Here is a 26,520-nt window from a genome sequence, read left to right as displayed (position 1 = left end):
AGGTTGTTTTGGTCTCGTTTTAGTGCAATATCACGTCATACATTTTGACATATTTGCCCTCTTTCTAAGCAAATTAAGACACTAATACTGTCATGAAGCATATCGATGTTTTCGCTAATATATTCTCTTTCATGTAGAATGTTGACATTGTGTATTAGTTGCTGTTTTTTTTTAAACAGTTCAGGATTCATGAAAAAATACTCTGTTTTAAATTATAATTTGCATAATTTATGTAAATTAGGTAATAATAAACAAGGATATCCCAATTATTTTATGACAATTTTCTTCCCTGTCTTACCCTCAGTCTTTATTTCCAATTTTAGGGCAGTTCTGGTTAAATATATATTCTTAAATACTTGCTTCTACTATATCGACATAATATGCAAATTTATGCAAATTACTTGCTTATTTGCATAGAGACAGCGTGTCTCTTTGGATGAATCTTTTTCTTTTGACTCAAGGAACATTTGTGCCAAGTGGGACATTTGTACTCAAAAATGCAGCGTTCAACCTCTTAACAAGTCTAATAATCGCCTGGTCAGAGCCTTTGTCTCATAGCATTGAACCTTTAATATTCAAGTATGAATAGTAAGCGCCGACAGATTAAATGCACGTTCACGTTTAGCCCCTTTAGCTATAGTCAGACCTGGCAAAACAGCCTCCAGACACATCAAAGCTATTACGTTATTTCCAATGACACGCAATAGATCGCTTGAGAGTGGGTGCAATCACTAGCGTTCCTACGGGGGGGGGGCAGAGGGAGCAGTCTGCCCCCTGACGAGTCACCACTCATACAAATGACATATCCCTGTGACGAACTTGAAAACCTATTTTGCCCTGCCCTGACGAGCTTGAATACTTACCCCCCCCCCCCGACGAGCCTGAAGACAGTTGTGAATGAAGACCCTTTTTTTTGCTTGTCCATTTTTCCTGGTACGATTGAAGACCGTTTTGACCTTTTTTTTGGGGGGGGGGCTTTTCAAATTTTTCGACCAGTTTTGTCCACCCCCTGTGGAAAATCCTAGGTACGCCACTGGTTGCAATGGTGTGGCTCTTCCAAAAAACTGCGACCTGCTGACGTGTACGATCCAATTTGAAGGCAGACAATTACGCAGCAATTCGTGAACACACCTTAATTATCTGTAGCAGTCCTTGGAGAAATTGTAAGGTAAGAATCTGCAGGAAATGACAGCAATTACTTTACTTTATCCGTAATATTTATTTTATAATTATCTATGTTACTGTTTGAATATATTTTGTCATTATTACCTTGTTATACATCGCAATTCGGCCTTAGCCGCGATGATGTCTTGATTTTATTGATAAACCATCTATCAATCTATCTATTTATCTATCTGAAATTGGAGGGTGGATTGTGATACAGTTCTCATTCAATTATGGTGAGATGAATTCCTCCTTTGGTGGTTAATAAACTTGATATTTTCAAGCCAAGTTTTCAAGTTTGGAACATCCACAGTAGCGTACCGTGGGTCACGGCATGGGGGGGGGGCAACAGCAAAAATTTCGAGTCACTTCGTGTATACTGACCTAACAGAGACATCTTAAGGACATGCATGCCATTAAACGGATATGTATCTCACTGACTAAATAATGCGAGCGCGAAGCACGAGCTGATTTTTTTTATATTCAGACCTAAAAGGGACATTAAAAACAAATTTTTGTAGTCATGATGCGTACCCGTCTCGCTAAGCAAACAATGTGAGCGCGAAGTGCGAGCTGAAATTTGTGTATAAAAGAAATATATTGACCTCAAACACGAACATTTTAAGGACTATATTTTAGGAATCCATTAAGAGATTAAATATGTCACCATAGTCATCTAATGCTAGTGCCATGCTGATTTTGTTAGAATTATATCTAAACACATGAAGTCATTGTAATCATGATTAACAGACTCATCTCACTAATCAATTATTGCGAGCGCGAAACGCGAGTTGAAAATTTAGGAAATTCACACCTGATTATTTTAAGGCTTGTTTGTAAGAATTCATGAGAACAATACGTATTTGACTAACCAATTAACGCAAGCGGAAAGCGCGAGCAGAAATGTGTGTATATATTCACCAAAAGCATGGATATTTAAGGACTATTTTTTAGGAATCCATTAAGAAGATAATATCTTACCATAGTCATCTAATGCCAGTGCCAACCGCTTGCTGATATTGTCAGAATTATGCATCTAAACACATGAAGCACTTTTTGAAGTCATTGTAATCATGATTTTCATACGCATCTCACTTATCAAATACTGCGAACGCGAAGCACTAGCTGAGAATTTAGGAAATTTAGACCTCAAGAGGGGCATTCTAGGGATGTTTGTAGAAATTCACTAAAACCGTACGTATTTCACTAACCAAATAATGCGAGCGCGAATCGCGAGCTGAAAGTTTTTTATATTCAGATCAGTAAATGCACATTTTAAGGACTGAGTTTAGGAATTCATGAAGTGCAGACATCTCACCATTACACTAATGCAAACGTAAGCAAGGACAAGAAATATTATATTGAGACCTTAAAATGTGCATAAAAAAGAATGTCATTTTATAAATCAATAATAACTCGAATTGCGATTAAATATATTTGATGTATATGCGAGGACCAGTTACAATGAAGACATAGGCCCTGTGCAAATAATCTCTCTCCCTTTCTCCCACTTTTTCTCCTTTTTTTGGCCAGCCGTACTTACGCCACTGATCATTCATATTCACAGATTAATTGTACTTTGTCTACAACAAGTTCAACGTATCGTTTGGGTCTAATTGTCATTTAGCTCATTTTAGCATTTTGTATATTTTCCATCGAGGATTGTAGTGATCAGACTAATTTATTTCATTGGTAAAATGACGTCACAATCTGCGAAACTTCACGTGGGTCTGGTGTAGAGGAGCCAGGTAAAAATGGCAGAGGTAAAAATGGCAGAGGTAATAATGGCAGAGATAAAAAGAGCAGAGGTATAAATGACAAGAGGTAAAAATAGAACATGTGATAATGACAGAGGTAAAAATGGCCAAGGTACACAATTAGAAAAAACAGTAGATCTACTACAGAAGAAAAATTGAAAAACAGGTTTTACAGAAAAAAAATATATAAGTTTGTAGATTATAATAACAGGAGCATTTTCCACAAAACAGATATGTTTTTAAAAAGGGAAGACAGTTTTATTACAATAAATTTGTAAGGGTTCATGCACAAAATACCATTTTTTGTAATTTTACACAAATGAATGCATGTACGATTACACAGTGCAGTATGATTACAAGTGTTCTACAGACTCTGTTGCAGGCCGGGAATTTTTATTTTTTAAGTATCAAAAAATGGCGGAGCTGAATATGGCAAAGGTAAAGATAGCATAGGCAGAAATGAAAGAGATATGGGGTGCGGGTTTGTTAAAAAGCCGAAAAAAAAATTCACTCTAAAATCAAAGGGGATTTGGTTAATGGGGAAAATGATTCAAAAAATTATTACAACTTAGTGAAGTTCTTTTGGGTCAGAAAAAGAATTACAACAAAAAATAATAACAATCAGATAATAAACAATGTTTTTTCTTCTGTTCGAAAACTAACAGAGATTTTTATTAAATCCCTACATTTTAGCATACCAAGCTAATTACCAAGAGGGTGCTGCTTATGGTGTACAAAATACTGAACAGCACTTCCGCTTCCAAGCATGCCAAGGTTTATGACCATCAAGCCGTTTATATCACATTGGATGCAGTGGTAAAGAAGGTTCAGTGTCTTCTTCTATGCAAAGAATCTGAACCAGACGGTCCCCTCGATCGGCCCCACATTGGTTTACCAGTCAAAACAAGATTATCATTGATTTTCATAATCAGTTACATATTCAGTGCCAAGCCTTGGAACGCATGCTTATTGTCATTCAAATATTTAGACAGAATAGTACAGACGACATTACAAATAACAAATAAGGACATAATATTTAACCACAATCATTCATGACAATTTCAACGTCTAAACTTGTCCCGCTATGTTCTCTATGTTTTTTCCCACCCCCTAACCCTCTCTGTCTCTCCACCTCTCTTATGTCTACTCTTCCTTCTTTTTATCGGTAAACCTGGAAAAACTCTAGATAGAAATAAACTAGCCAGACAAAAAGAAATGTTATAAAATGATGAATGAGAGAAGTGCAGTTTCATTTTGCTCCTGATAAATTGAATGAAAAAAATATCTGTCGTTTGATTTCTTTTTCAAAAAGCCTTCACGGTACACCTCCAACGAATTCGTAAATAGCATTGTTAGGCCGATAAAGACATAATGATATGATGAAATTCCTAACCGTGACATGCACTTCTAATTTAATCTATGAACATGCGGGGGCTTTTTGACAATTCATTGCATGGGGGTTTAAGGCTGGCCATATTTTACCTAGAGCTGTAATTTTTACCTCTCCCATTATGGCCAATGCCATTTTACCTCTGCCATTATTACCTTTGCCATTTTTACCTCTGCAATTATTACCTCTGCAATTATTACCTCTGCCATTTTTACCTCTGCCATTTTTACCTCTGCCATTTTTACCTTTGCCATTTTTACCTCTGCCATTTTTACCTTTGCCATCATTACCTCTGCCATTATTACCTCGTCCATTTTTACACCGAGCCGGTATAGAATAGTCCTCCCTTTTTTTCTGTTATAAGCATATGTGGTTACAATATTGTTATCGAAATAGTATTATGTATTTTTAGTTAATTATTCATCGGCCCTGGGGCCATTTGATTATTTCATAGGCTGCTGGCCATGGGCCCTGCTGACCGGGAGACGCGCATGTAACTCTATCCTTGGCAATTAATATCCTGCTTCGATCTCTGCTTATTATTAATAAGAAACGCCTTGCACACCAAATTTCTTACTGCCTGATGTGCGCCCTCGGTCTTTCTTCTCTTTCACCCTTGATGTGAATGAATGTTGTATGGGCGTAATATAACTGGCCCCATCAAAGGCTGTAGGGACGGGTAATCAAGGACGGATACATGATTTTTTGAAGGGGGGGCACATTTTCCCGGGGGAAAAAATTGATAAGGAAAAAAGAGGGGTTTCAACAAAAATTGCAGGGAATTTTGTCAACGAAAAAAAAATGACAAGCAAAAAAAATAAACAAATAAATAAGCAAAAAGGTCTTTACTTTCAAAAGAGGGAAATGTTTACATTGCAAATTTTAATTGTGCCTCTCAAAGGGGGGGGGGGGGACAGGTCGGCTGCGCTCCCACCCCCTGGATCCGCAAGTGCGGGTTATGGCTATAAAGCGGTGACCTGACATTTGCTCCTGCGACATATTTTGTTCCGGTCGTATTACATGTATCTCTCAGAGCACGAAGGATTAGATCTAGGGTTTTGGTTCAGAATAATGTAAAGATGGGGATGAGTTTTTATTCAGTTTTGTAGGATTATTTCATGTCTAGCAAATGTGCAGATTTTTCAATGGAGCTACTGTCATCGGAGCCAATTTCATGGCACCAAAAGGTGCCTATACCTATGACACAAACACTAACGTACCTATGGGGGCAGTCTGCCCCCCCCCCCCCCGCTGACGAGTCACAACCCATGCAAGGGACGTATCCCTGCCCCCTGACGATTCACAACTGATTCATGACGAGCCACCAGCGGCCCCCTCCTTTGAAGTTGAAGACCTTTATTTTCTTTTATTTTCTTGTCATTTTTTTCTGGTGCGAAATGTCTTTTATATTCTGTTTAGGACCTTTTTTTCGCATGTCATGTTTTTCTGGTACGAAATCCTTTATTTGTGGTTGAAAACTTTTTTTTTTCTTGTCAAGTTTTGGCGGACGATTTTGCCCCCCCCCCCCCCCCTCCCATGGAAATCCTAAGTACGCTACTGGACACAATCATCATCGCCCAGTATGAACGAGCCACGGATCCAAGAACTGACGCCTCCCAAAACAATTGAAATGCAGGCCCGTAGCCAGAATTTTTTTCGGGTTTTGAATAATCTCATTAAAATAGAAGCAAATTCAATATACATGTATAGTCATATGACGTCATAGCAGTCATACGACCGGCTTAGATTTGAATTGTAATTTTGGCTTCATTCCAAAAAAAAATAACGCTTGCAGTCATCTGCAATTGTTATATGAATATTCTTTCAGGTAACATGAACCTCAATTAAAAGGATACTTTGAATGTACAGATTCTGAAAATGCCACTTGTTCCAAAGTCGGATCGTGGACAATCGTGAGGTGTGTGGTGGCATTGATATTCATACCCTACTGATTGTTGCAGGTGTCAATTAATTCAGTTCAATGATCATAGCTATTCTTGTTATTATTTATATCATTTTTATGATCATCATTATTTATCATCATAATTTTCATTATCATTTATTATTATTATTACTGTTATTATTTCATTATTATTATCATTATTATTGTTATTATTGTTGTTTGTTGTTTTGGTTCTCGTTATGTTTCATGTGCTGCAGAATGGGCCTGAGAATTTCCCTGATCATCATAGTCTTATGCATTGCTGTCATGGGCATGGTAGAAGTCGTGAACGCGGACATCGAGCCTGGTGATGAAATAAAACTCTCCGCCCGTGGTCGCGAGCTCCTGCTAAAGCTCCTCTCTCTTGAAAGGAAAGATGCCAAAGCGAAAGGAGAAGATATTAAAGAAAGGACAGGTAAACGTTGAATCGCGTGACATTGGTAATTCTGAAGATTCGTCATTCCGAAGGTTCGAATATTCTGAAGGTTCGTTTATACGAAGGTTCGTCATTCCAAAAACGAAAGAAAGGTTCGTTAGTCCGAAAACGAAATAAGGTTTGTTTTTTTCCGAATATGAATTTTTTTTAACAAAAACGGTGATGTAATTAAAAAAGATAATAGGATGTTATGCAGTAATAGTTTCAACAGATGATTATTCATGTGTATATATGTTGGGGTCGACGCATGTATTGCTTTAAGAATTGGCGCATGGATCAAACATCTTAACTTTGATTTTCTCTGGGCAATTGCTACCTGGTCAAGAATAAGAAAGGAATAAGAATATTGATGACTGTATGATGGTCATATGTGACCTTAAGTAAAGTGGAATTTCTAGAGGAGGGTGTCTTTTTTAACAGCTCCTGCTGGTCATGATAAATTTCTGATTTGAAATGTGTTTCCAAACCGTGTAAAAAGCCCAAGTTTTAACAATAATAAATTGCTTTAAAAACGATTTGCTCAATTTAATTACTACACAACACACAACGATCGACATCACCCAAAGGCCCATTTTGACATAAATGCCACTTTTTGGCCCCCCCCCCCATGAAAAAAAATTCGCCCGCGACCCTGCCTTCCATTCCTCAAAACAATTGAACCTTATTTCATTTTCGGATTAACGAACGTTCAAAATAATGAACGAACCTTATTTTGTTTTCGGAGTAACGAGCCTTCGGATTAACGAACCTTATTTCGTTTTCGGATCAAAGAACCTTCGGAATAACGCCACAAATGTTCGGATGAACTAACCCTTTTTCTTTTTCGGATTAACGAACATCGAGGTATAGGCAATTTACGTGTTCCGGAATAACGAACCTTCGGATTCACGAAGAGTTACCAATTAATTAAAGGTAATCGTTTTGGGGGGATCCAAGAGGGCGTTTTGTTACTTGCTGCTGTACTCGCTGCCATCTTCTTTAAGAAGATCAATGATGAAATTGCATGCAGCTGATCACCAACCAGTCGCGCTGCACAATCGCTCATGTATGGGCAGCCAAAAGGGCCAAAAGAAACAATTTCAAAAATTTCTGAAATAAATTATTTTTGTGATAATCTGAAAGAGTCTGGGAGACTGCGTTTATTTCTGAAAGACTCCATGTATTTCTGAGATACTACATCTATTTCTGAAAGTTTCTTCATTTTTTTTAGAAAGTTGATTATTTGCCCTTTAGTCACTACTTTTGGCTTCATTGGCGCTAGCCCACACATCACTTCACGCAGCAGAATGATCGGCTCGGTGTAAAAATGGCAAAGGTAAAAATGGCATAGGTAAAAATGGCAAAGGTAAAAATAGCAGAGGTAAAAATGGCAAAGGTAAAAATAGCAGAGGTAATAATGGCAGAGGTAAAAATGGCAAAGGTAAAAATAGCAGAGGTAAAAAAAATGGCAGAGGTAAAATGGCAAAGGTAAAATGGCAAATGTAAAAATGGCAGAGGTAAAAATGGCAGATGTAGTAATGGCAGAGGTAAAATTGGCAAAGGTAAAAATGGCAAAGGCAAAAGTAGCAGAGGTAATAATGGCAGAGGTAAAAATGGCAAAGGTAAAAATGGCAGAGGTAAAAATGGCAAAGGTAAAAAAAGCAGAGGTAAAAATGGCAAAGGTAAAAATAGCAGAGGTAAAAATTGCAGAGGAATATATGTCAGCGGTAAAATGAAAGAGGTATTAATGACCAGTCTTAAACCCCCAAAAAGCCTCTCCATGTACAGAAGATTAAATTAGAAATGTTCTAAGAAGAAAATTCGAATTATAATGTTGAAATTTTGGAAAGAGTAACATTTTACAATCATACTGTAGATCTTCTGCATCCAACTGATAATACTTGAGTTGGTATATTTTATTTTTTCCTCAACTTATTGGTGAGGATTTTAGGGAATCCATCAAAGATTTAAAAAACTATTGTTATTTTATATTTTAATGGTGACGTGATTTGCGAGCAGTTTTTCCCCATGGTGTAATAAGAAAATATCAATAAGATGTCATTAAAAAAATTAAATGATTTTTAATGAACCTTAAGTATATCAACACACAAGTCATTTCACATCCGCTCCTGAAAGATTTTTTTAGCAGTCATGATCCACTGATTACATTAGCCTTAAAATTTATATTTTGAAAACATAATTCCATTTTTATTTCTCAATGTGAACCTTCCACTTTGCGATTTAATTCTATATCTCAATCTCAACCTTCTCCACAGCTTATAGATTTGTTGATTGAATTTAGTGCATGTATTTCAGTTATCATTCCCATATTATAGTTTTTTATAAATATTTTTAGAAATAATTTTGTAACGTGCTCTCATCTAGAATTACCTTGTAAGTGCAATATACCAACATCAATTGATTAATTGTTACTTTATATTATTTGACTATTTCATTTTACTTATGTAACTATGAAATTTATGTTTACATTGTAATCTTTGTTTGTATCAGTCTCCCAACTGTTTTAACAAGGAACAATAAACGGAAATGATTGAATGAATGAATTTAAAAAGTTGAAAAGTATTATTTTGGTGCATTAAATACGGGGCCGCTGCTTGTATATGACGTCACAAAACAGTACGATTCATAATAACTTTCTTAATCTTTGATGGAGTTTTCTCAAACGTTCACCAATGTATTTTTCTGCTATTTTTACAGTAAACTATTTGTCAGTGTGAACTTCTCCTTCAAAACAGGTCGATAGAATGATACTTAAGAAACACCTATAATTATTTCTACCTCTGCCATTTTTACATCTGCCATTTTTAACTCTGCCCTTATTACCTCTGCCATTTTTACCTCTGCCCTTATTACCTCTGCCATTATTTACCTATGCCATTTTTACCTCTGCCCTTATTACCTTTGCCATTATTACCTCTGCCACTATTACCTGTCATTATTACCTCTGCCATTATTACCCCTGCCATTATTACCTCTGCCATTATTACCTCTGCCATTTTTAACTCTGCCCTTATTACCGCTGCCATTTTTACCTCTGCCATTTTTACCTCTGCCATTATTACCTCTGTCATTTTTACCTCTGCCATTTTTACCACTGCCATTTTTACCTGGCACCAAATGATCGAGGCGGAGTCAACCTGCCAATCTTCAACACTAGATGAGGCATAACATATTTTGTTAAATACCCATTCTGTTCATGATCACCAATAGCGCTTAGAATGTCCAAATCTAAGGTTAAAAATATCACAATTTTTCGGCTCGCGCTTCGCGCTCGTATAAATTGATGGTTACAAAATGTGCTTAGAATGTCCAGTTTCAGGTTCTTATTTTTAGCGTCTTTTTTATCTTTGCAGATGAGGATTGTCCACTTGGTTTTTGGTGTTAACAGCTAGGTAGTAGCAACGAAGCCAAAAAGCGGCAATCGAATGGGGTTTTGTAGGTGTTCGGGTTTATTCGCCTGATTTTGTGAATACATCCGTGCTTCATTTCCGGATTTTCGTCTAAAGCTTTTAATAGTGAATGGTCCAATAATACAATCGTAAAATAGTGTAGCGGCAGTTTATTTTTAAACAGTTGAAATTAAATTGTTCCCTATCTACCGTCCTCTTTAGGTAATCTATTTTGTCTTGTTTTGTTTTTTCCCCTTTTAAAATTTCTTTTGAGCACTTATTCGATATTAGAAAACCTTACAAATAAACTGTACCATGAATGATAAGGCTTTGCTCTTTCCATGTTTGAGAAGTTCTTATATTGAGAAATTAATGTTCAGCGTGGGCTCGTAACAGTGAAGAGCGTAGAATGACTTATAATCCATGTATCTCTTTGCATAGGGAAATTCAGTAATCGTTTGTAATTGATTATTTACTAGGTATTTCTTTACAATGTATTCAAGTACAAATTGCTGAGAAATAACGATGTTTACAACTGCATGATTATGTTAGATTTTTAATCTTTAATTATTCTTTCCTACACTGTTAGAAAACTCTGATTTTACAGAAAAAAGATTTTGCAGAAAGTAATAACAAAATCATTCTGTAAATTCATAAAACAGGAATTTTTCTGCAACTTCTAAGAACAGGTCTGTTTAAAAAGGGGAAAAGGGTGCTGTATTTAAGGAAATTTGTAAGGTTCCATACACCAAATACCAATTTCCTGTAATTTTACATGATAAAATGTAAGATTGCGCAATCTGGTAGGAATACAGGTGTTCTCGAGACTCTGCTGCAGGAACTTCTTTTATTTTAAGGATAAATTTTCTAACGGTGTGTTCGGGTATAAATAGTAGTGACAATTACCATTGGTGTATTTGAAAAAAAAATATTTATATTTCATGACCCTAATTGTTTATATAAAAAGAAGAAGATTAAATATTATGCCTGACAATCTCCCTCCTCTATCATTGACCATGATCGGGCTCCATGCTCGATTATGGGCCATGCAATATGCTAAGCAGTTAAAGATTCCTGGACAAAACTCTGGCCATGTGTTATTGGAACCTGCTGCGACAGGATGGGCATGGTTTCTTCATTAAAGTTGTAAGAAAGGAATGTTTTGCTTCCTGCTTATTGTTATTTGTTGTATGGAGCAGCTACAAGAGTGCATAGTCGGAAAAGCAGAGGTACTGACTAGAGAAGGAGTGCGAATACTAAGATACGGTAACTACTGAATTTACCGAGAAACTGGAAATACTGAATTTACCGAGATTCTAAGAATACTGAGATTACTGAGAATACTAAAAATACTGAGATGAGTGAGGATACTAAAAGTACTGAGATTCCGAAATACTGAAATTACGAAGATACTGAATACTGGAATGACTGAGATAATGGAGATACGGAATAATGGAGATGTTGAAATCCATGAGATATAATCTAAGTTACTGAGAAGAAGTAAAGAGTCAGAAGTGAAAAAGACGGACTTTACACTAGCCGCTTGTACATATATATATATTGCAGCCGAAACGAACCAGCTAGTCAGGAAAGGAAGTCGGTTTGGCTACATTTATAAATATATATATACGTGTGTATATATAAAACCCAAAAAAAGAGGACAGTACGTTGCCCGACATTTTAAGTGTGTCCAACTTTCGAGAAGTCTGATACACTCTTTAAAAATAAGGCGCGGATCCAAAGTGGAAGAAGGTGTACTCCTTCGAAGGCCTTCATCTGTTCATCACGCACCCCCCCCCCCCCCCCTCCCTTACTTTGTCAAATTTCTTGGACGAATTAGCATTATAGCAACCCGTAAAAATCTGACTCTGGATCCTCGCCTCATCTCAGGGTTTACCCAATTTGGGGTATAGAAACAGGGAGAACGCATATTATTTTGTTTGGTTAATGACTGATGCAATACCTTTACCCAGTGTTGGGTAGAATTCTACCCATAAAACATAAAAATGATGGATATGTCTGATATAAACTTTAGTTCAGATTCAGTTATGTCCTCAGATCCAGCTGACACAAAAGTGTAAAGGTTGTGCTTACTAAGTGTTGAAATTTCAATTTGGGTGGCAAATTTGTTACAAAATGATTAGATATATCCGTTTTATCTCAATTGACTAAAGGTGCAAGGGAAATGTATAAAAAAAAAAAATGTTTCGCAGGGTAAGCTTGATTTCGCCCTTTCCCCTTGACACAGCGTGAAAACGATCGTTTCTGCGCAAGCAGATTTCTGCGAGCTTTACAAAAATGGACAGTGCTCACTCAAGTGTAACATTTTGTCATAACTTTTACTTTCATGAAAAAAATTACCCACATGTTGTATATTTTTTAATTCCCAGGGCTTTTTTAAAGTGTAAACTTTTTTCCATACGCACTGTATAATAATTCTTTTTTGCTGAATTCAAAATGCTGTTAACTCTTTTTCGTACTTTATTGTATTTTCTTATGTTAAAGTTATTTTAATACGATTCTTAACATATTGCTTTTAAAGTCTGTTTCTCTTGTCAATTTGATGCAAAATACTACAAGTAATCCAATGTTTTTTATTTTCATGTTCCTTAGTTTATTCTTTTTCATTATAAAAGTTTCATTATACAATGATAAAAACAATTCCGAAAATCTATTGTAAGATTCATCATGATGCGCAGCACATATTTTACACTCTGCGCGCTGACGTCACAATGGATGAACAGGTAATTAATCAGCTGTAGGTATGAGCTGCACTATATGTAGATCGGATGTGATATTTCACAAAGCTTATAAGCTGTATAAGCTGTATAAGCTGTTATTCAGTCGACCATTTTGTTTAATTCTTCAACAATTTTACAATACTTTGCTCTGTGGAGCTGTAAAGTATGACGAATATGACCCGAGTTTGAACGAATGGTAGAGTGGTTAGGAATTTTTGTACCATTCACGGGTTTACAGAGCAACTTTGAATCCAGTGTCTTCATTGTTTGAATAAAAGCGACAATAGGTGTTCCTTTGTTCAATCTACACATTAGGAATACCAAGCTTTGACTATTTAATTTATTTAAATAACAATTAAAAAACTGTAAAACAGCGTTTTATGATTTTTTTTAACGTATATACTCAAAATATGGGTTCCGCGGCCCCTGAGAGAACTTCAAATTTCACCCAAAAGGATGTTCTTTAGAATTGCGCAATCAAAAGAATTTGGAATTTTTATACCTCACGAGATCACTACAATTAGTTTAAACCTATATTGCAAATTCAAGTTCGATTCGGTTTTATTCAAAAATACTCATCAGAAATTCTGAAGACTAACAATGTTAGTTTACAATCAAAAACACATAAGAGCAAAGATAAATATGTAACATGCAGTGACCATTATTTTAAAAAAAATCAGCAATTACACAAAAACATATATTATGTTTCAAAATACAATGACATTATAGTAACAAATTGAAATTGAATAAGCAGCAATATATTCAGATGGAGAATCTATTTATATTGCGATGTGTTTGCTCTTTTAAGTCTAACAGCAGTGTCGGTTCTTAAAAATTGTGTGAAAGATATAAACAAAAACCTAATCTAAAAAAAATTGAAATTTCACTAACAAACTTTAGAAGTACAATAAATGCTGCAATTTATTCAAAACCTAACATGTCTAAGAGGTGAAAAATATGGCTTCATGGGTTCGTTTTCAAATTGTTACGATACGGCAACAAATAACAATGATTTTTTTTATTTGATCTCCTTTTCTTTTATTACAGAAAATCGATTTAAACAAATGAAAAAATGGTCTTACGTCTCTTCAAATTGTGATAATAATCCAAAGTAAAATCCAAATTAATTAAAATCCAAGTTGGCTGGCGAAGATTTCTTCAATTTCTTCACGGTGGATAACAATAGTCACTGTAATGAGTTGAAATGTCCGTGAAGATGATATTGATGATGATTAACAGTCAATTTCTGCAATCCATGGGTGGAAAAGCGTTCATTTAAACAGGTTGATGATCTCGATGATAACTGAGAATCCCTCTCTAAAAGTAACTGCAAACAGTTCATTGATGGCATGCAAACAATTCCACAGAAGATAAGTGTTATATTCCAGTTGGAAATAATCTATGCTATGACATAAAGTCTGGCGTGAAACTCTGAGTTCTGATCTGATGTGATCTGATATGATGATGTCCCTGAAGAAACTGCCAGCTGATATACAAATTGTTCACTATTCTATACGCTTCTAGTATTGTCTACAAAAAGAACATTCTACCCATTTCTAGCGCAGTCTAAATTCTAAAACATTCTTGAATGACCTCAGTGAAATCAAAACCCCAAACGGACACTCTGGAATACAAAAATAGAACATATCAGGGATCTCTCATATCAGATGGATGAAAGCAATACTTCACAGACCTGGCAATACCACTGGCACCCAGTTATGACTGTCATGAACCATCAAAGCCGTCTGCTGAACTCAAGATCAACACCAGCTCTACTCTGGAAACAGCACTGATCACTTCTAAGGAACTTGACAATGCTATCTTTAGCTTTAAGAGGGGAAAAGCAAGTGGCCCAGATGATATCAACCCTGAACACCTTATCTACCTCGGAGTAACAGCCAGGCGGCTGATTGTCTTGATATACAGTGCGTCCCAGAAAAAACGAAACCGAGATTTAGCGATCATTTATCCTTACTTAATCATAAATAAAACAGACAAATGACCTACCAATTTAAAGCTTAGAATCTCCGCTTTCATCTGATATTAGTTAGAATATTTCTCATTCACGCATGAGTGAGCAAATGCAATTTGAAGAAAGGATATAAAAAAACACATTTGGCGGGGGTATCTATGTTTCAAAAAGAAAACCACATTTTTGAAAAGTTCAATATCTGCTCTTTAATTTGATACCTAAATTACAGAAAATGGTCAAGAAATAACAAAGTTCTGGTAATTTGAAATAAGGCTTGAATTTCAATTATTTAATAAAATGAAGAGGTTCTCCAGGCTGGCTTCAAACTCGCTCAACACTCCGTTTTGTTGACGATCAGCCATGCATTAAATCTTTTTTTTTTCACCATGCGAAAGCTTCTGTGGGTAACCGGTGAAAACACGTATATCTCATGAAATTATGGAAATACAAGCCTTATTTCAAATGACCAGAACTTTTTTTATTTCTTGACCATTTTCTGTAATTGAGATACCAAATAAAAGAGCAGATATTGAACTTTTCAGAAATGTGGGTTTTCTTTTTGAAACCCAGATACCCCTCGCCAAATGAGTTTTTGATATCCTTTCTTCAAATTGTTTTTGCTCACTCATGCGTTAATAAGAAATAGGCTAAGTAATATCAGATGAAAGAGGAGATTCTAAGCTTTAAATTGGTAGTTCATTTGTCTATTTTATTTATGATTAAGTTATGATAAATGATCGCTAAATCTCGGTTTCGTTTATTCTGGGACGCACTGTACAACTCATTTCTGGCTGCTTCTTACACCCCTCAGAGTCTAAAGGATGGCCTTCACAAGGGAAAAGGCAATAATCCTGGTGATCCAAAGAATTATAGGGGTATCACCCTCACATCAACACTCTGCAAACTACTAGAACTTGTCCTTAAACCTCGTATTGAGAGTTCTTTGTCAAAATGTGATATTCCTGATGAGCTCCAGTTTGGGTTTCAGAAAGGACATTCCTGTCTCCTTACCTCGTGCTGCCTTGAGCTGGTCCTTGAACTCAACACTCTCAGCAGAAAGCCTACTTATGTTGCCCTCCTTGATGCAGAGAAGGCCTTCGATAGGGTATAGCATAAAGGACTCTTCCAGAAGTTAGAGGACACAAGCATTCACCCACTCCATCGCAACATGATTAATTCCTTGTACAATGACCTGCGCAGTCAAGTGCTATGGGACGGTAAAGTCAGTGCGCCTTTTCCTATTCTGCAAGGAGTTAGACAGGGAGGTGTCGTTTCACCTCTCCTTTACATTACTTTCATCGATGGTCTCATCAAACTTCTTCGTGATAAGAACATTGGATGTAGCCTTCTGGGGCGATACTCTGGACTCCTTGTTCTGGCAGATGATGTGGCCCTTCTTAGCTCATCCCCGAGAGAACTCCAGTGCATGCTAGATCAGACTAGTAAATACGCAGAGGAATGACGGTACAGAATTAATCCTTCAAAGAGCTGTATTGTCATATTCAATGAAGGGGAAAATGCTCCTCAGCATCCTGCCTGGCATCTTGGAGATGTTGTGGTGCAGACAGCCTCTTTGCATCCTCACCTTGGTATCATTAAGTCCAGCATCAGGCGAGACCCAACTGAAGACATCATCGCAAAAGGGCTAAAGACATTCTATGCACTAACTGGATCTGGAGCTTATACTGGCGGTCTGCTTCCAAACCACAGTGCCACTCTCTGGAAGGTCTACTGCATTCCCAGAATGCTGTATGGAGTGGCGATTATGACCCTCACCAAAGGAATGAAGAGAAGGCTTGATCAAGCACAGCAACAGTTATTCAAGCAAATCCTGGGCATCCCCAAAACTGCTGCAGATGAGTCTGTACTGACCGGCCTCATTCCACTGAGCACTCAAGTGGATCAAGAAAAGCTCCTTCTAATAGGGCAGCTGCTTAATCTACCCCATGACCGATTTGAATACCGGACGTTCCTGCATGCTCTCTCCAGTCAAACCACCTCTATCAAAGCATGGCAGGATACTCTTAGTAGATACAAGCTTCCAGACCTCCACTCTCTCATTCTGCAGCCTGTACCATACAGTCAATGGAAGAAGCTTGTGAAGTGTGCTGTAAATAGTATGGTAGTCTGCAAAACATCAGAGGCAGTTCAGTTAAAATCCACACTCTCTTTCTGGAGGAGCATCAGCATCCCCCTTCCAAATCACCTATATCCACGCAATAGCAGTTCTAACTTCTTGCGCCAAGCTGTAATGATCAGATCCCAACTGCTGTGCCAAACATACCCTGTTCAGGCAAGACTTCTAACTATTAAAAAGTCAAATACAGCCACGTGGCAGCTTTGTAGCAAGGAAGAGGAAGATGCAGATCATTTTGTTGGATCCTGTGCCTATTTCTTATCTCACAGGGCAGACCTTCATGCAAAACTGAAAAGAAGGCAAATGCATGATGAAATGTTTCTATATGACCCATTCAAGAACAACCATTACAGTAGAGTGGTCCTCTTACCAAGATCTCTTAATCTTCCTTCTTCAGTTTGCTGTCAGCTTGTAACATATACTCTCCTATTTTTATATAAAATTCATATGAAACGTATCTCTTTCCTGTCCTCAATGAATTGATTATGTAATTTAATCTCCAAATGCAATATCCTGGATGGATGGGTGGATTACGACATACTGCATTTTGATGCTGATCTCCGATAAAAGCGGGGGAAGAGCAAGAAGAAGTAAATCACATAGCTAATCCTATTGTAAATTTCCACTACCAATACAAGTCTATTGTAAAGCATTCTCTATTCAGAAATAACAAAATACCTTGGCCTTTGAATAGGCAAAGGTGTGCATAACAATAGCTTTTACAAAGATATTCTGGAATGTTCTTTATTCTATGCTATGAATATCTTTAAAGAGAAGATCACTAAATAAATGAATGTAGTTGCTCTTAGAATTCTTATATATAACTATCAACACTTTTATAGGAGCAAATGTGTTTTTAAAAACACCAAAAACTCTCCAAATGTGTGAGGAATTTATATGTGAGGGAAAAAATCATAAACTCTACGACAGCCTCTCTGATAATGGAATATACGGTCCCTTGTTTCGCGCCGTGTTGAGCCCAGATTCGGATTAGTAGCCCAGAAGGAAAAACCAGTAAGACCAGTATTTTTTTTTACTGGTTTCCAGTATATTTTAACTGGGCCAGTTGATTTTTAACTGGACCAGTAAAAATCAACTGGAGACCAGTTCCAAAAATTGCATTCCAGTTGAAGCAATTAGTAATACCAGTTCAATTGTTTTTCATCAAACTGGTGTTACTGGTCCAATAAATAATGACTTTTTTTCAAGTCAGATTATTTGACGAATTATGAAAAATGAATCTTGCAATTCAGAAAAAGTTATTTTCGTTATCATTTATCATTGTTATCATATTTCTTTTTTAATTATTATAATTATAATTATTATGATTATTATGATCATTGTTATCATTCTTATTACTGTTATCATTGTTATTGATGTTGTAAATATTATTATTAACATTATCATAATTATCAAGTATAAAGATTATAAACAATGATTGTTTCCTTAATTATGGTTAAGATCAAAGCAAGATATATTCCTCTGATACAGTCAACTGGTCTAAAGTAATTTATTGTTTGAAATTGAACTGGTCAAGACCAGTAATACCAGTATTCTGATGATGCTGATCACGGGGATTACCTTATTTGCATATTTCCTGTTTTTAAGAGAAAAATCAGGATTTAGAGTGGAATATTATTGCCATGACACTCATTGTTGTTTAAAAACTTTCAAAATATGTGTGTTAACTAATTCACAATGAACATTTCTATTTTTTTTACATAACCGTTAATACGCACATTATATTGCACAAGCGCGCTCGCCAACGATGCGAAAGTCTATAATTGGGGTGTAGCGCTGTACCTGCATGAAAGAGCCGAGGGGGCACTTCCATTGACTAGTGACCATGTGTGACCATGGGGTTTCGAAAAACACCCTAGACAAGTATTTTCCAAGTTCTGAAAATACACCCCTTAACAAGTATTGGATACAAAACAGCATTCCCTGAATTGACCCCCTAAACAAGTACAACGATATATCTCAATTGATATGTCACGGAAGTGATCACGGACGTCGACTTTACCTTGTTTTTCATTGGGTTTAGTAGCACCCCACATATCTCCCTCAAATTAGACCCTAAACACGTAGTGTTGGGGCAAATATTGCATCCTTTCTTAACTCATACTTTCGCAAATTTGACCGTAGACCATGGGCGGAAATCCCAGGGGGACAGGGGGGACGTGCCCCCCCCCCCTACTCAAAATAGTAGGGGGACACAATATCAAATTTCCCCCTTACTATTTTGGGTCTTTGGTGATGCTAAGAAATACATCACTCGAAATGGGAATAAAACATACGTTTTGGGACGAGATGCTTGTCAAATATATTTTCGTCGTTTTAGGCTATTTAGGTTATAGCCTTCTTTTTTTTTTTTTGCTTGTCAAATTTTCCAGACCCTTGTCCCCCCCCCCTACCTTTTGGGAGAGATTTCCGCCCCTGCCGTAGACACGAAGTTTTTCCAGCGAAATATATTGCTGGGGGATGGTCACGCATGGTATCCACTCGTCAATGGAAGTGGGCCCCAGGGATGAAAGGAGGAAAAAAGGGTCGCCTGGTCAGAGCCTTTGTCTCATAGCATTGAACCTTTAATATTCAAGTATGAATAGTTAGCGCCGACATATTGAATGCACGTTTGCGTTTAGCCCTTTTAGCTATAGTCAGACCTGGCGAAACAGCTTCCAGACCCATCAAAGCTAAATTATTTCCAATGACACGCGATAGATCGCTTGAGATGAGAGTGGGTTGCAATCACTAGCGTACCTATGGGGGGCAGAGGGAGCAGTCTACCCCCCCCCCTGACGAGTCACAATCCATACAAATGACATATCCCTCTGACGAACTTGAAAACCTATTATGCCCTCCCCCTGACGAGCTTGAATATCCCCCCCCCCCCCCCCCCCGACGAGCTTGAAGACAGTTGTGAATGAAGACCCTTTTTTTGCTTGTCCATTTTTCCTGGTACGATTGAAGACCGTTTTGACCTTTTTTTTTTGGGGGGGGGGGCTTTTCAAATTTTTCGACCAGTTTTGCCCCCCCCCCCCCCTGTGGAAAATCCTAGGTACGCCACTGGTTGCAATGATGTGGCTCCTCCAAAAAACTGCCACCTGCTGACGTGTACGAACCATTTTGAAGGCAGACAATTACGCAGCAATTCGTGAACACACCTTAATTATCTGTAGCAGTCCTGGAGAAATTGTAAGGTAAGAATCTGCAGGAAATGACAGCAATACTTTACTTTATCCGTAATATTTATTTTATAATTATTCATGTTACCGTTTGAATATATTTTGTCATTATTACCTTGTTACACATCGCAATTCGGCCTTAGCCGCGATGATGTCCTGATTTTATTGATAAACCATTTATCTATCTATCTATCAATATATCTATTTATCTATCTGAACTTGGAGGGTGGATTGTGATACAGTTTTCATTCAATTATGGTGAGATAATTCTTCCTTTGGTGGTTAATAAACTTGGTATTTTCAAGCCAAGTTTGGGACATCCAGTTAGACTTGTTGTACATGTACATTATTCACAGTAGCGTACCGTGGGTCGCGGCATGGGGGGGGGGCAACAGCAAAAATTTCGAGTCACTTCGTGTATACTGACCTAACAGAGATATATTAAGGACATGCAGTGCCATTAAACGGATATGCATCTCACTGATTAAATAATGCGAGCGCGAATCGCGAGCTGATTTTTTTTTTATGTTCAGACCTAAAAGGGACATTGAAAACAAATTTTTGTAGTCATGATGCGTACCTGTCTCGCTAAGCAACCAATGTGAGCGCGAAGCGCGAGCTTAAACTTGTGTATAAAAGAAATATATTGACCTCAAACACGAACATTTGAAGGACTATATTTTAGGAATCCACATTAAGAGATTAAATATGTCACCATAGTCGTCTATTGCTAGTGCCATGCTTTGCTGATTTTGTTAGAATTACATCTAAACACATGAAGTCATTTTCATCATGATTAACAGACTCATCTCACTAATCATTTATTGCGAGCGCGAAACGCGAGTTGAAAGTTTAAGAAATTCACACCTGATTATTTTAACGGCTTGTTTGTAGGAATTCATGAGAACGATACGTATTTGACTAACCAATTAACGCAAGCGGAAAGCGCGAGCAGAAATGTGTGTATATATTCACCAAAAGCATGGATATTTAAGGACTATTTTTTAGGAATCCATTAAGAAGATAATATCTTACCATAGTCATCTAATGCGAGTGCCAACCGCTTGCTGATATTGTCAGAATTATGCATCTAAACACATGAAGCACTTTTTGAAGTCATTGTAATCATGATTATCATACGCATCTCACTAATCAAATACTGCGAGCGCGAAGCGCTAGCTGAGAATTTAGGAAATTTAGACCTCAAGAGGGGCATTCTAAGGCTTATTTGTAGGAATTTACTAAAACCGTACGTATTTCACTAACCAAATGATGCGAGCGCGAAACGCGAGCTGAAAATATTTGATATTCAGATCAGAAAAATGCACATTTTAAGGACTGATTTTAGGAATTCATGAAGTGCAGACATCTCACCATTCCACTAATGCAAACGTAAGCACGGACAAGAAATATTTATATTGAGACCTTAAAATGTGGCAACCACTTTAAGTATTCATAAAAAAGAAGCATATGTCATTACATAAAACAATAATAACTCGAATTGCGATTGAATATATTTGATGTATATGCGAGGACCAGTTACAATGAAGACATAGGCCCTGTGCAAATAATGTTTCATAAAGTTATGAAAAAATGCTTCTTATGTAGTATAACACAACATAATATACCATAGCATTATAATGAACAATAATTTCTTCTTTCCCACTACAATCTCTCTCCCTTTCTCCCCCCCCCCCCTTCTCCTTTTTTGGCCAGCCATAGTTACGCCACTGATCATTCATATTCACAGATTAATTGTACTTTGTCTACAACAAGTTCAACCTATCGTTTGGGTCTAATTGTCATTTAGTTCATTTTAGCATTTTGTATATTTTCCATCGAGGCTTGTAGTGACCAGACTAATTTATTTCATTTTAAAGTTTGATCCGTTACCTTTTACCCAAAGACCTTATTCCGGGCGTGGTAAAATGACGTCACAATCTGCGAAACTTCACGTGGGTCTGGTGTAGAGGAGCCAGGTAAAAATTGCAGAGGTAATGATGGCAGAGATAAAAAGAGCAGAGGCATAAATGACAAGAGGTAAAAATGGAAGATGTGATAATGGCAGAGGTAAAAATTGCCAAGGTACACAATTAGAAAAAAAAACAGATTCTACAGAAGAAAAATTGAAAAACAGATTTTACAGACAAAAAATATATAAGTTTGTAGATTATAATAACAGGAGCATTTTCCACAAAACAGATATGTTTTTTTTAAAAAGGGGAAGACAGTTTTATTACAATAAATTTGTAAGGGTTCATGCACAAAATACAATTTTTTTGTAATTTTACACAAATGAATGCATGTACGATTACACAGTGCAGTATGATTACAGGGGAGCGTTTCATCAATATTTTCATCCGACAATTTGTCAGATCTGACATCTTTCCATGATTTTGATTGGATGAGATGCACTGTTCCTATGGTAACTGTCGGATAAAATGGGACTTGTCGGATAAAACGTCCGACAAGTCCCTTCATGAAACGCCCCCAGGTGTTCTACAGACTCTGTTGCAGGCCGGGAATTTTTATTTTTTAAGTATCAAAAAATGGCGGAGCTGAATATGGCAAAGGTAAAGATGGCGTAGGCAAAAATGAAAGAGATATGGGTGCTGGTTTGTTAAAAAGCCGAGAAAAAAATATTCACTCTAAAATCAAAGGGGATTTGGTTAAGGGGAAAAATGACACACAAAAAATATTTCAACTAAGTGAAGTTCTTTTGGGTCAGAAAGGAATTACAACAAAAATAATAACAATCAGATAATAAACAATGTTTTTTCTTCTGTTTGAAAACTAACAGAGATTTGTATCAAATCCCTACATTTTAGCATACCAAGCTAATTACCAAGAGGGTGCTGCTTATGGTGTACAAAATACCCAACAGCACTTCCTCTTCCAATGGTTATGCCCATCAAGGCGTTTATATCATATTGGATGCAATGGTAAAGAAGGTTCAGGGTCTTCTTTATGCAAAGAATCTGAACCAGACGGCCCCCTCGATCGACCCCCAATTGGTTTACCAGTCAAAACAAGATTATTATTGATTTTCATAATCAGTTACATATTCAGTGCCAAGCCTTGGAACGCATGCTTATTGTCATTCAAATATTTAGACAGAATAGTACAGACGACGTTACAAATAACAAATAAGGACATAATATTTAACCACAATCATTCATGACAATTCCAACGTCTAAACTTGTCCCGCTATGTTCTCTATGTTTTTTCCCACCCCCTAACCCTCTCTGTCTCTCCACCTCTCTTATGTCTACTCTTCCTTCTTTTTATCGGTAAACCTGGAAAAACTCTAGATAGAAATAAACTAGCCAGACAAAAAGAAATGTTATAAAATGATGAATGAGAGAAGTGCAGTTTCATTTTGCTCCTGATAAATTGAATGAAAAAAATATCTGTCGTTTGATTTCTTTTTCAAAAAGCCTTCACGGTACACCTCCAACGAATTCGTAAATAGCATTGTTAGGCCGATAAAGACATAATGATATGATGAAATTCCTAACCGTGACATGCACTTCTAATTTAATCTATGAACATGCGGGTGCTTTTTGACAATTCATTGCATGGGGGTTTAAGGCTGGCCATATTTTACCTAGAGCTGTAATTTTTACCTCTCCCATTATGGCCAATGCCATTTTACCTCTGCCATTATTACCTTTGCCATTTTTACCTCTGCAATTATTACCTCTGCAATTTTTACCTCTGCCATTTTTACCTCTGCCAGTATTACCTCTGCCATTTTTACCTTTGCCATTTTTACCTTTGCCATTTTTACCTTTGTCATTTTTACCTCTGCCAGTATTACCTCTGCCATTTTTACCTTTGCCATTTTTACCTTTGCCATTTTTACCTTTGTCATTTTTACCTCTGCCATTTTTACCTTTGCCATCATTACCTCTGCCATTATTACCTCGTCCATTTTTACACCGAGCCGGTATAGAATAGTCCTCCCTTTTTTCTGTTATGTGGTTACAATATTGTTATCGAAATATTTTTAGTTAATTATTCATCGGCCCTGGGGCCATTTGATTATTTCATAGGCTGCTGGCCATGGGCCCTGCTGACTGGGAGACGCGCATGTAACTCTATCCTTGGCAATTAATATCCTGCTTCGATCTCTGCTTATTATTAATAAGAAACGCCTTGCACACCAAATTTCTTACTGCCTGATGTGCGCCCTCGGTCTTTCTTCTCTTTCACCCTTGATGTGAATGAATGTATGGGCGTAATATAACTGGCCCCATCAAAGGCTGTAGGGACGGGTAATCAGGGACGGATACATGATTTTTTGAAGGGGGGGGCACAGTTTTCCCGGGGGAAAAAATTGATAAGGAAAAAAGAGGGGTTTCAACAAAATTGCAGGGAATTTTGTCAACGAAAAAAAAATGACAAGCAAAAAAAATAAACAAATAAATAAGCAAAAAGGTCTTTACTTTCAAAAGAGGGAAATGTTTACATTGCAAATTTTAATTGTGCCTCTCAAAGGGGGGGGGGGGACAGGTCGGCTGCGCTCCCACCCCCTGGATCCGCAAGTGCGGGTTATGGCTATAAAGCGGTGACCTGACATTTGCTCCTGCGACATATTTTGTTCCGGTCGTATTACATGTATCTCTCAGAGCACGAAGGATTAGATTTAGGGTTTTGGTTCAGAATAATGTAAAGATGGGGATGAGTTTTTATTCAGTTTTGTAGGATTATTTCATGTCTAGCAAATGTGCAGATTTTTCAATGGAGCAACTGTCATCAGAGCCAATTTCATGGCACCGAAAGGTGCCTATACCTATGACACAAACACTAACGTACCTATGGGGGCAGTCTGCCCCCCCCCCCCGCTGACGAGTCACAACCCATGCAAGGGACGTATCCCTGCCCCCTGACGATTCACAACTGATTCATGACGAGCCACCAGCGGCCCCCTCCTTTGGAGTTGAAGACCTTTATTTTCTTGTCATTTTTTTCTGGTGCGAAATGTCTTTTATATTCTGTTTAGGACCTTTTTTTCGCATGTCATGTTTTCTGGTACGAAATCCTTTATTTGTGGTTGAAAACTTTTTTTTTTCTTGTCAAGTTTTTGGCGGACGATTTTGCCCCCCCCCCCCCCTCCCCCCTCCCATGGAAAATCCTAAGTACGCTACTGGACACAATCATCATCGCCCAGTATGAACGAGCCACGGATCCAAGAACTGACGCCTCCCAAAACAATTGAAATGCAGGCCCGTAGCCAGAATTTTTTTCGGGTTTTGAATAATCTCATTAAAATAGAAGCAAATTCAATATACATGTATAGTCATATGACGTCATAGCAATCATACGACCGCTTAGATTTGAATTGTAATTTTGGCTTCATTCCAAAAAATAAAAAAATGCTTGCAGTCATCTGCAATTGTTATATGAATATTCTTTCAGGTAACATGAACCTCAATTAAAAGGATACTTTGAATGTACAGATTCTGAAAATGCCACTTGTTCCAAAGTCGGATCGTGGACAATCGTGAGGTGTGTGGTGGCATTGATATTCATACCCTACTGATTGTTGCAGGTGTCAATTAATTCAGTTCAATGATCATAGCTATTCTTGTTATTATTTATATCATTTTATGATCATCATTATTTATCATCATAATTTTCATTATCATTTATTATTATTATGACTGTTATCATTTTATTATTATTATCATTATTATTGTTATTATTGTTGTTGTTGTTTTGGTTCTCGTTATGTTTCATGTGCTGCAGAATGGGCCTGAGAATTTCCCTGATCATCATAGTCTTATGCATTGCTGTCATGGGCATGGTAGAAGTCGTGAACGCGGACATCGAGCCTGGTGATGAAATAAAACTCTCCGCCCGTGGTCGCGAGCTCCTGCTAAAGCTCCTCTCTCTTGAAAGGAAAGATGCCAAAGCGAAAGAAGATATTAAAGAAAGGACAGGTAAACGTTGAATCGCGTGACATTGGTAATTCTGAAGATTCGTCATTCCGAAGGTTCGAATATTCTGAAGGTTCGTTTATACGAAGGTTCGTCATTCCAAAAACGAAAGAAAGGTTCGTTAGTCCGAAAACGAAATAAGGTTTGTTTTTCCCAATATGAATTTTTTTTTAACAAAAACGGTGATGTAAATAAAAAAGATAATAGGATGTTATGCAGTAATAGTTTCAACAGATGATTATTCATGTGTATATATGTTGGGGTCGACGCATGTATTGCTTTAAGAATTGGCGCATGGATCAAACATCTTAACTTTGATTTTCTCTGGGCAATTGCTACCTGGTCAAGAATAAGAAAGGAATAAGAATATTGATGACTGTATGATGGTCATATGTGACCTTAAGTAAAGCGGAATTTCTAGAGGAGGGTGTCTTTTTTAACAGCTCCTGCTGGTCATGATAAATT

At 37.1% G+C, this 26,520-nt stretch overlaps 1 protein-coding gene and 1 long non-coding RNA gene across 2 annotated transcripts; both read left to right on the top strand.

Annotated features, from left to right (window-relative positions):
* The first annotated feature begins 1,054 nt into the window (after positions 1–1,054).
* On the top strand, positions 1,055–10,708 carry LOC121417138. The gene is made up of 3 exons (XR_005970316.1): positions 1,055–1,168; positions 6,472–6,668; positions 10,043–10,708. It is a non-coding gene; the product is annotated as an uncharacterized LOC121417138 (long non-coding RNA).
* A 2,102-nt stretch (positions 10,709–12,810) lies between these two features.
* LOC121417614 lies at positions 12,811–17,239 on the top strand. Its single transcript, XM_041611350.1, has 5 exons — positions 12,811–12,822; positions 14,561–14,710; positions 15,603–15,896; positions 16,320–16,901; positions 17,198–17,239. Exons 1-5 carry the CDS (start codon positions 12,811–12,813, stop codon positions 17,237–17,239), a joined length of 1,080 nt encoding a protein of 359 aa, XP_041467284.1.
* The last annotated feature ends 9,281 nt before the right edge of the window (positions 17,240–26,520 follow it).

The sequence above is a fragment of the Lytechinus variegatus genome, chromosome 6 (assembly GCF_018143015.1).
Source record: "Lytechinus variegatus isolate NC3 chromosome 6, Lvar_3.0, whole genome shotgun sequence".
In the NCBI taxonomy this organism is placed as follows: domain Eukaryota; kingdom Metazoa; phylum Echinodermata; class Echinoidea; order Temnopleuroida; family Toxopneustidae; genus Lytechinus; species Lytechinus variegatus.
The sequence above is the reverse complement of the archived record's forward strand: the minus strand, read 5'-3'. Positions and strand labels throughout refer to the sequence as shown.

Excerpts from the sequence above, each read along its gene's own strand:
- LOC121417614 (XM_041611350.1), top strand. Across the intron at positions 15,897-16,319 it reads CAGAGAAGGCCTTCGATAGG|CATCCTGCCTGGCATCTTGG; the intron begins GTATAGCATAAA and ends AATGCTCCTCAG. Across the intron at positions 16,902-17,197 it reads AGAAGCTTGTGAAGTGTGCT|GGCAGACCTTCATGCAAAAC; the intron begins GTAAATAGTATG and ends CTTATCTCACAG.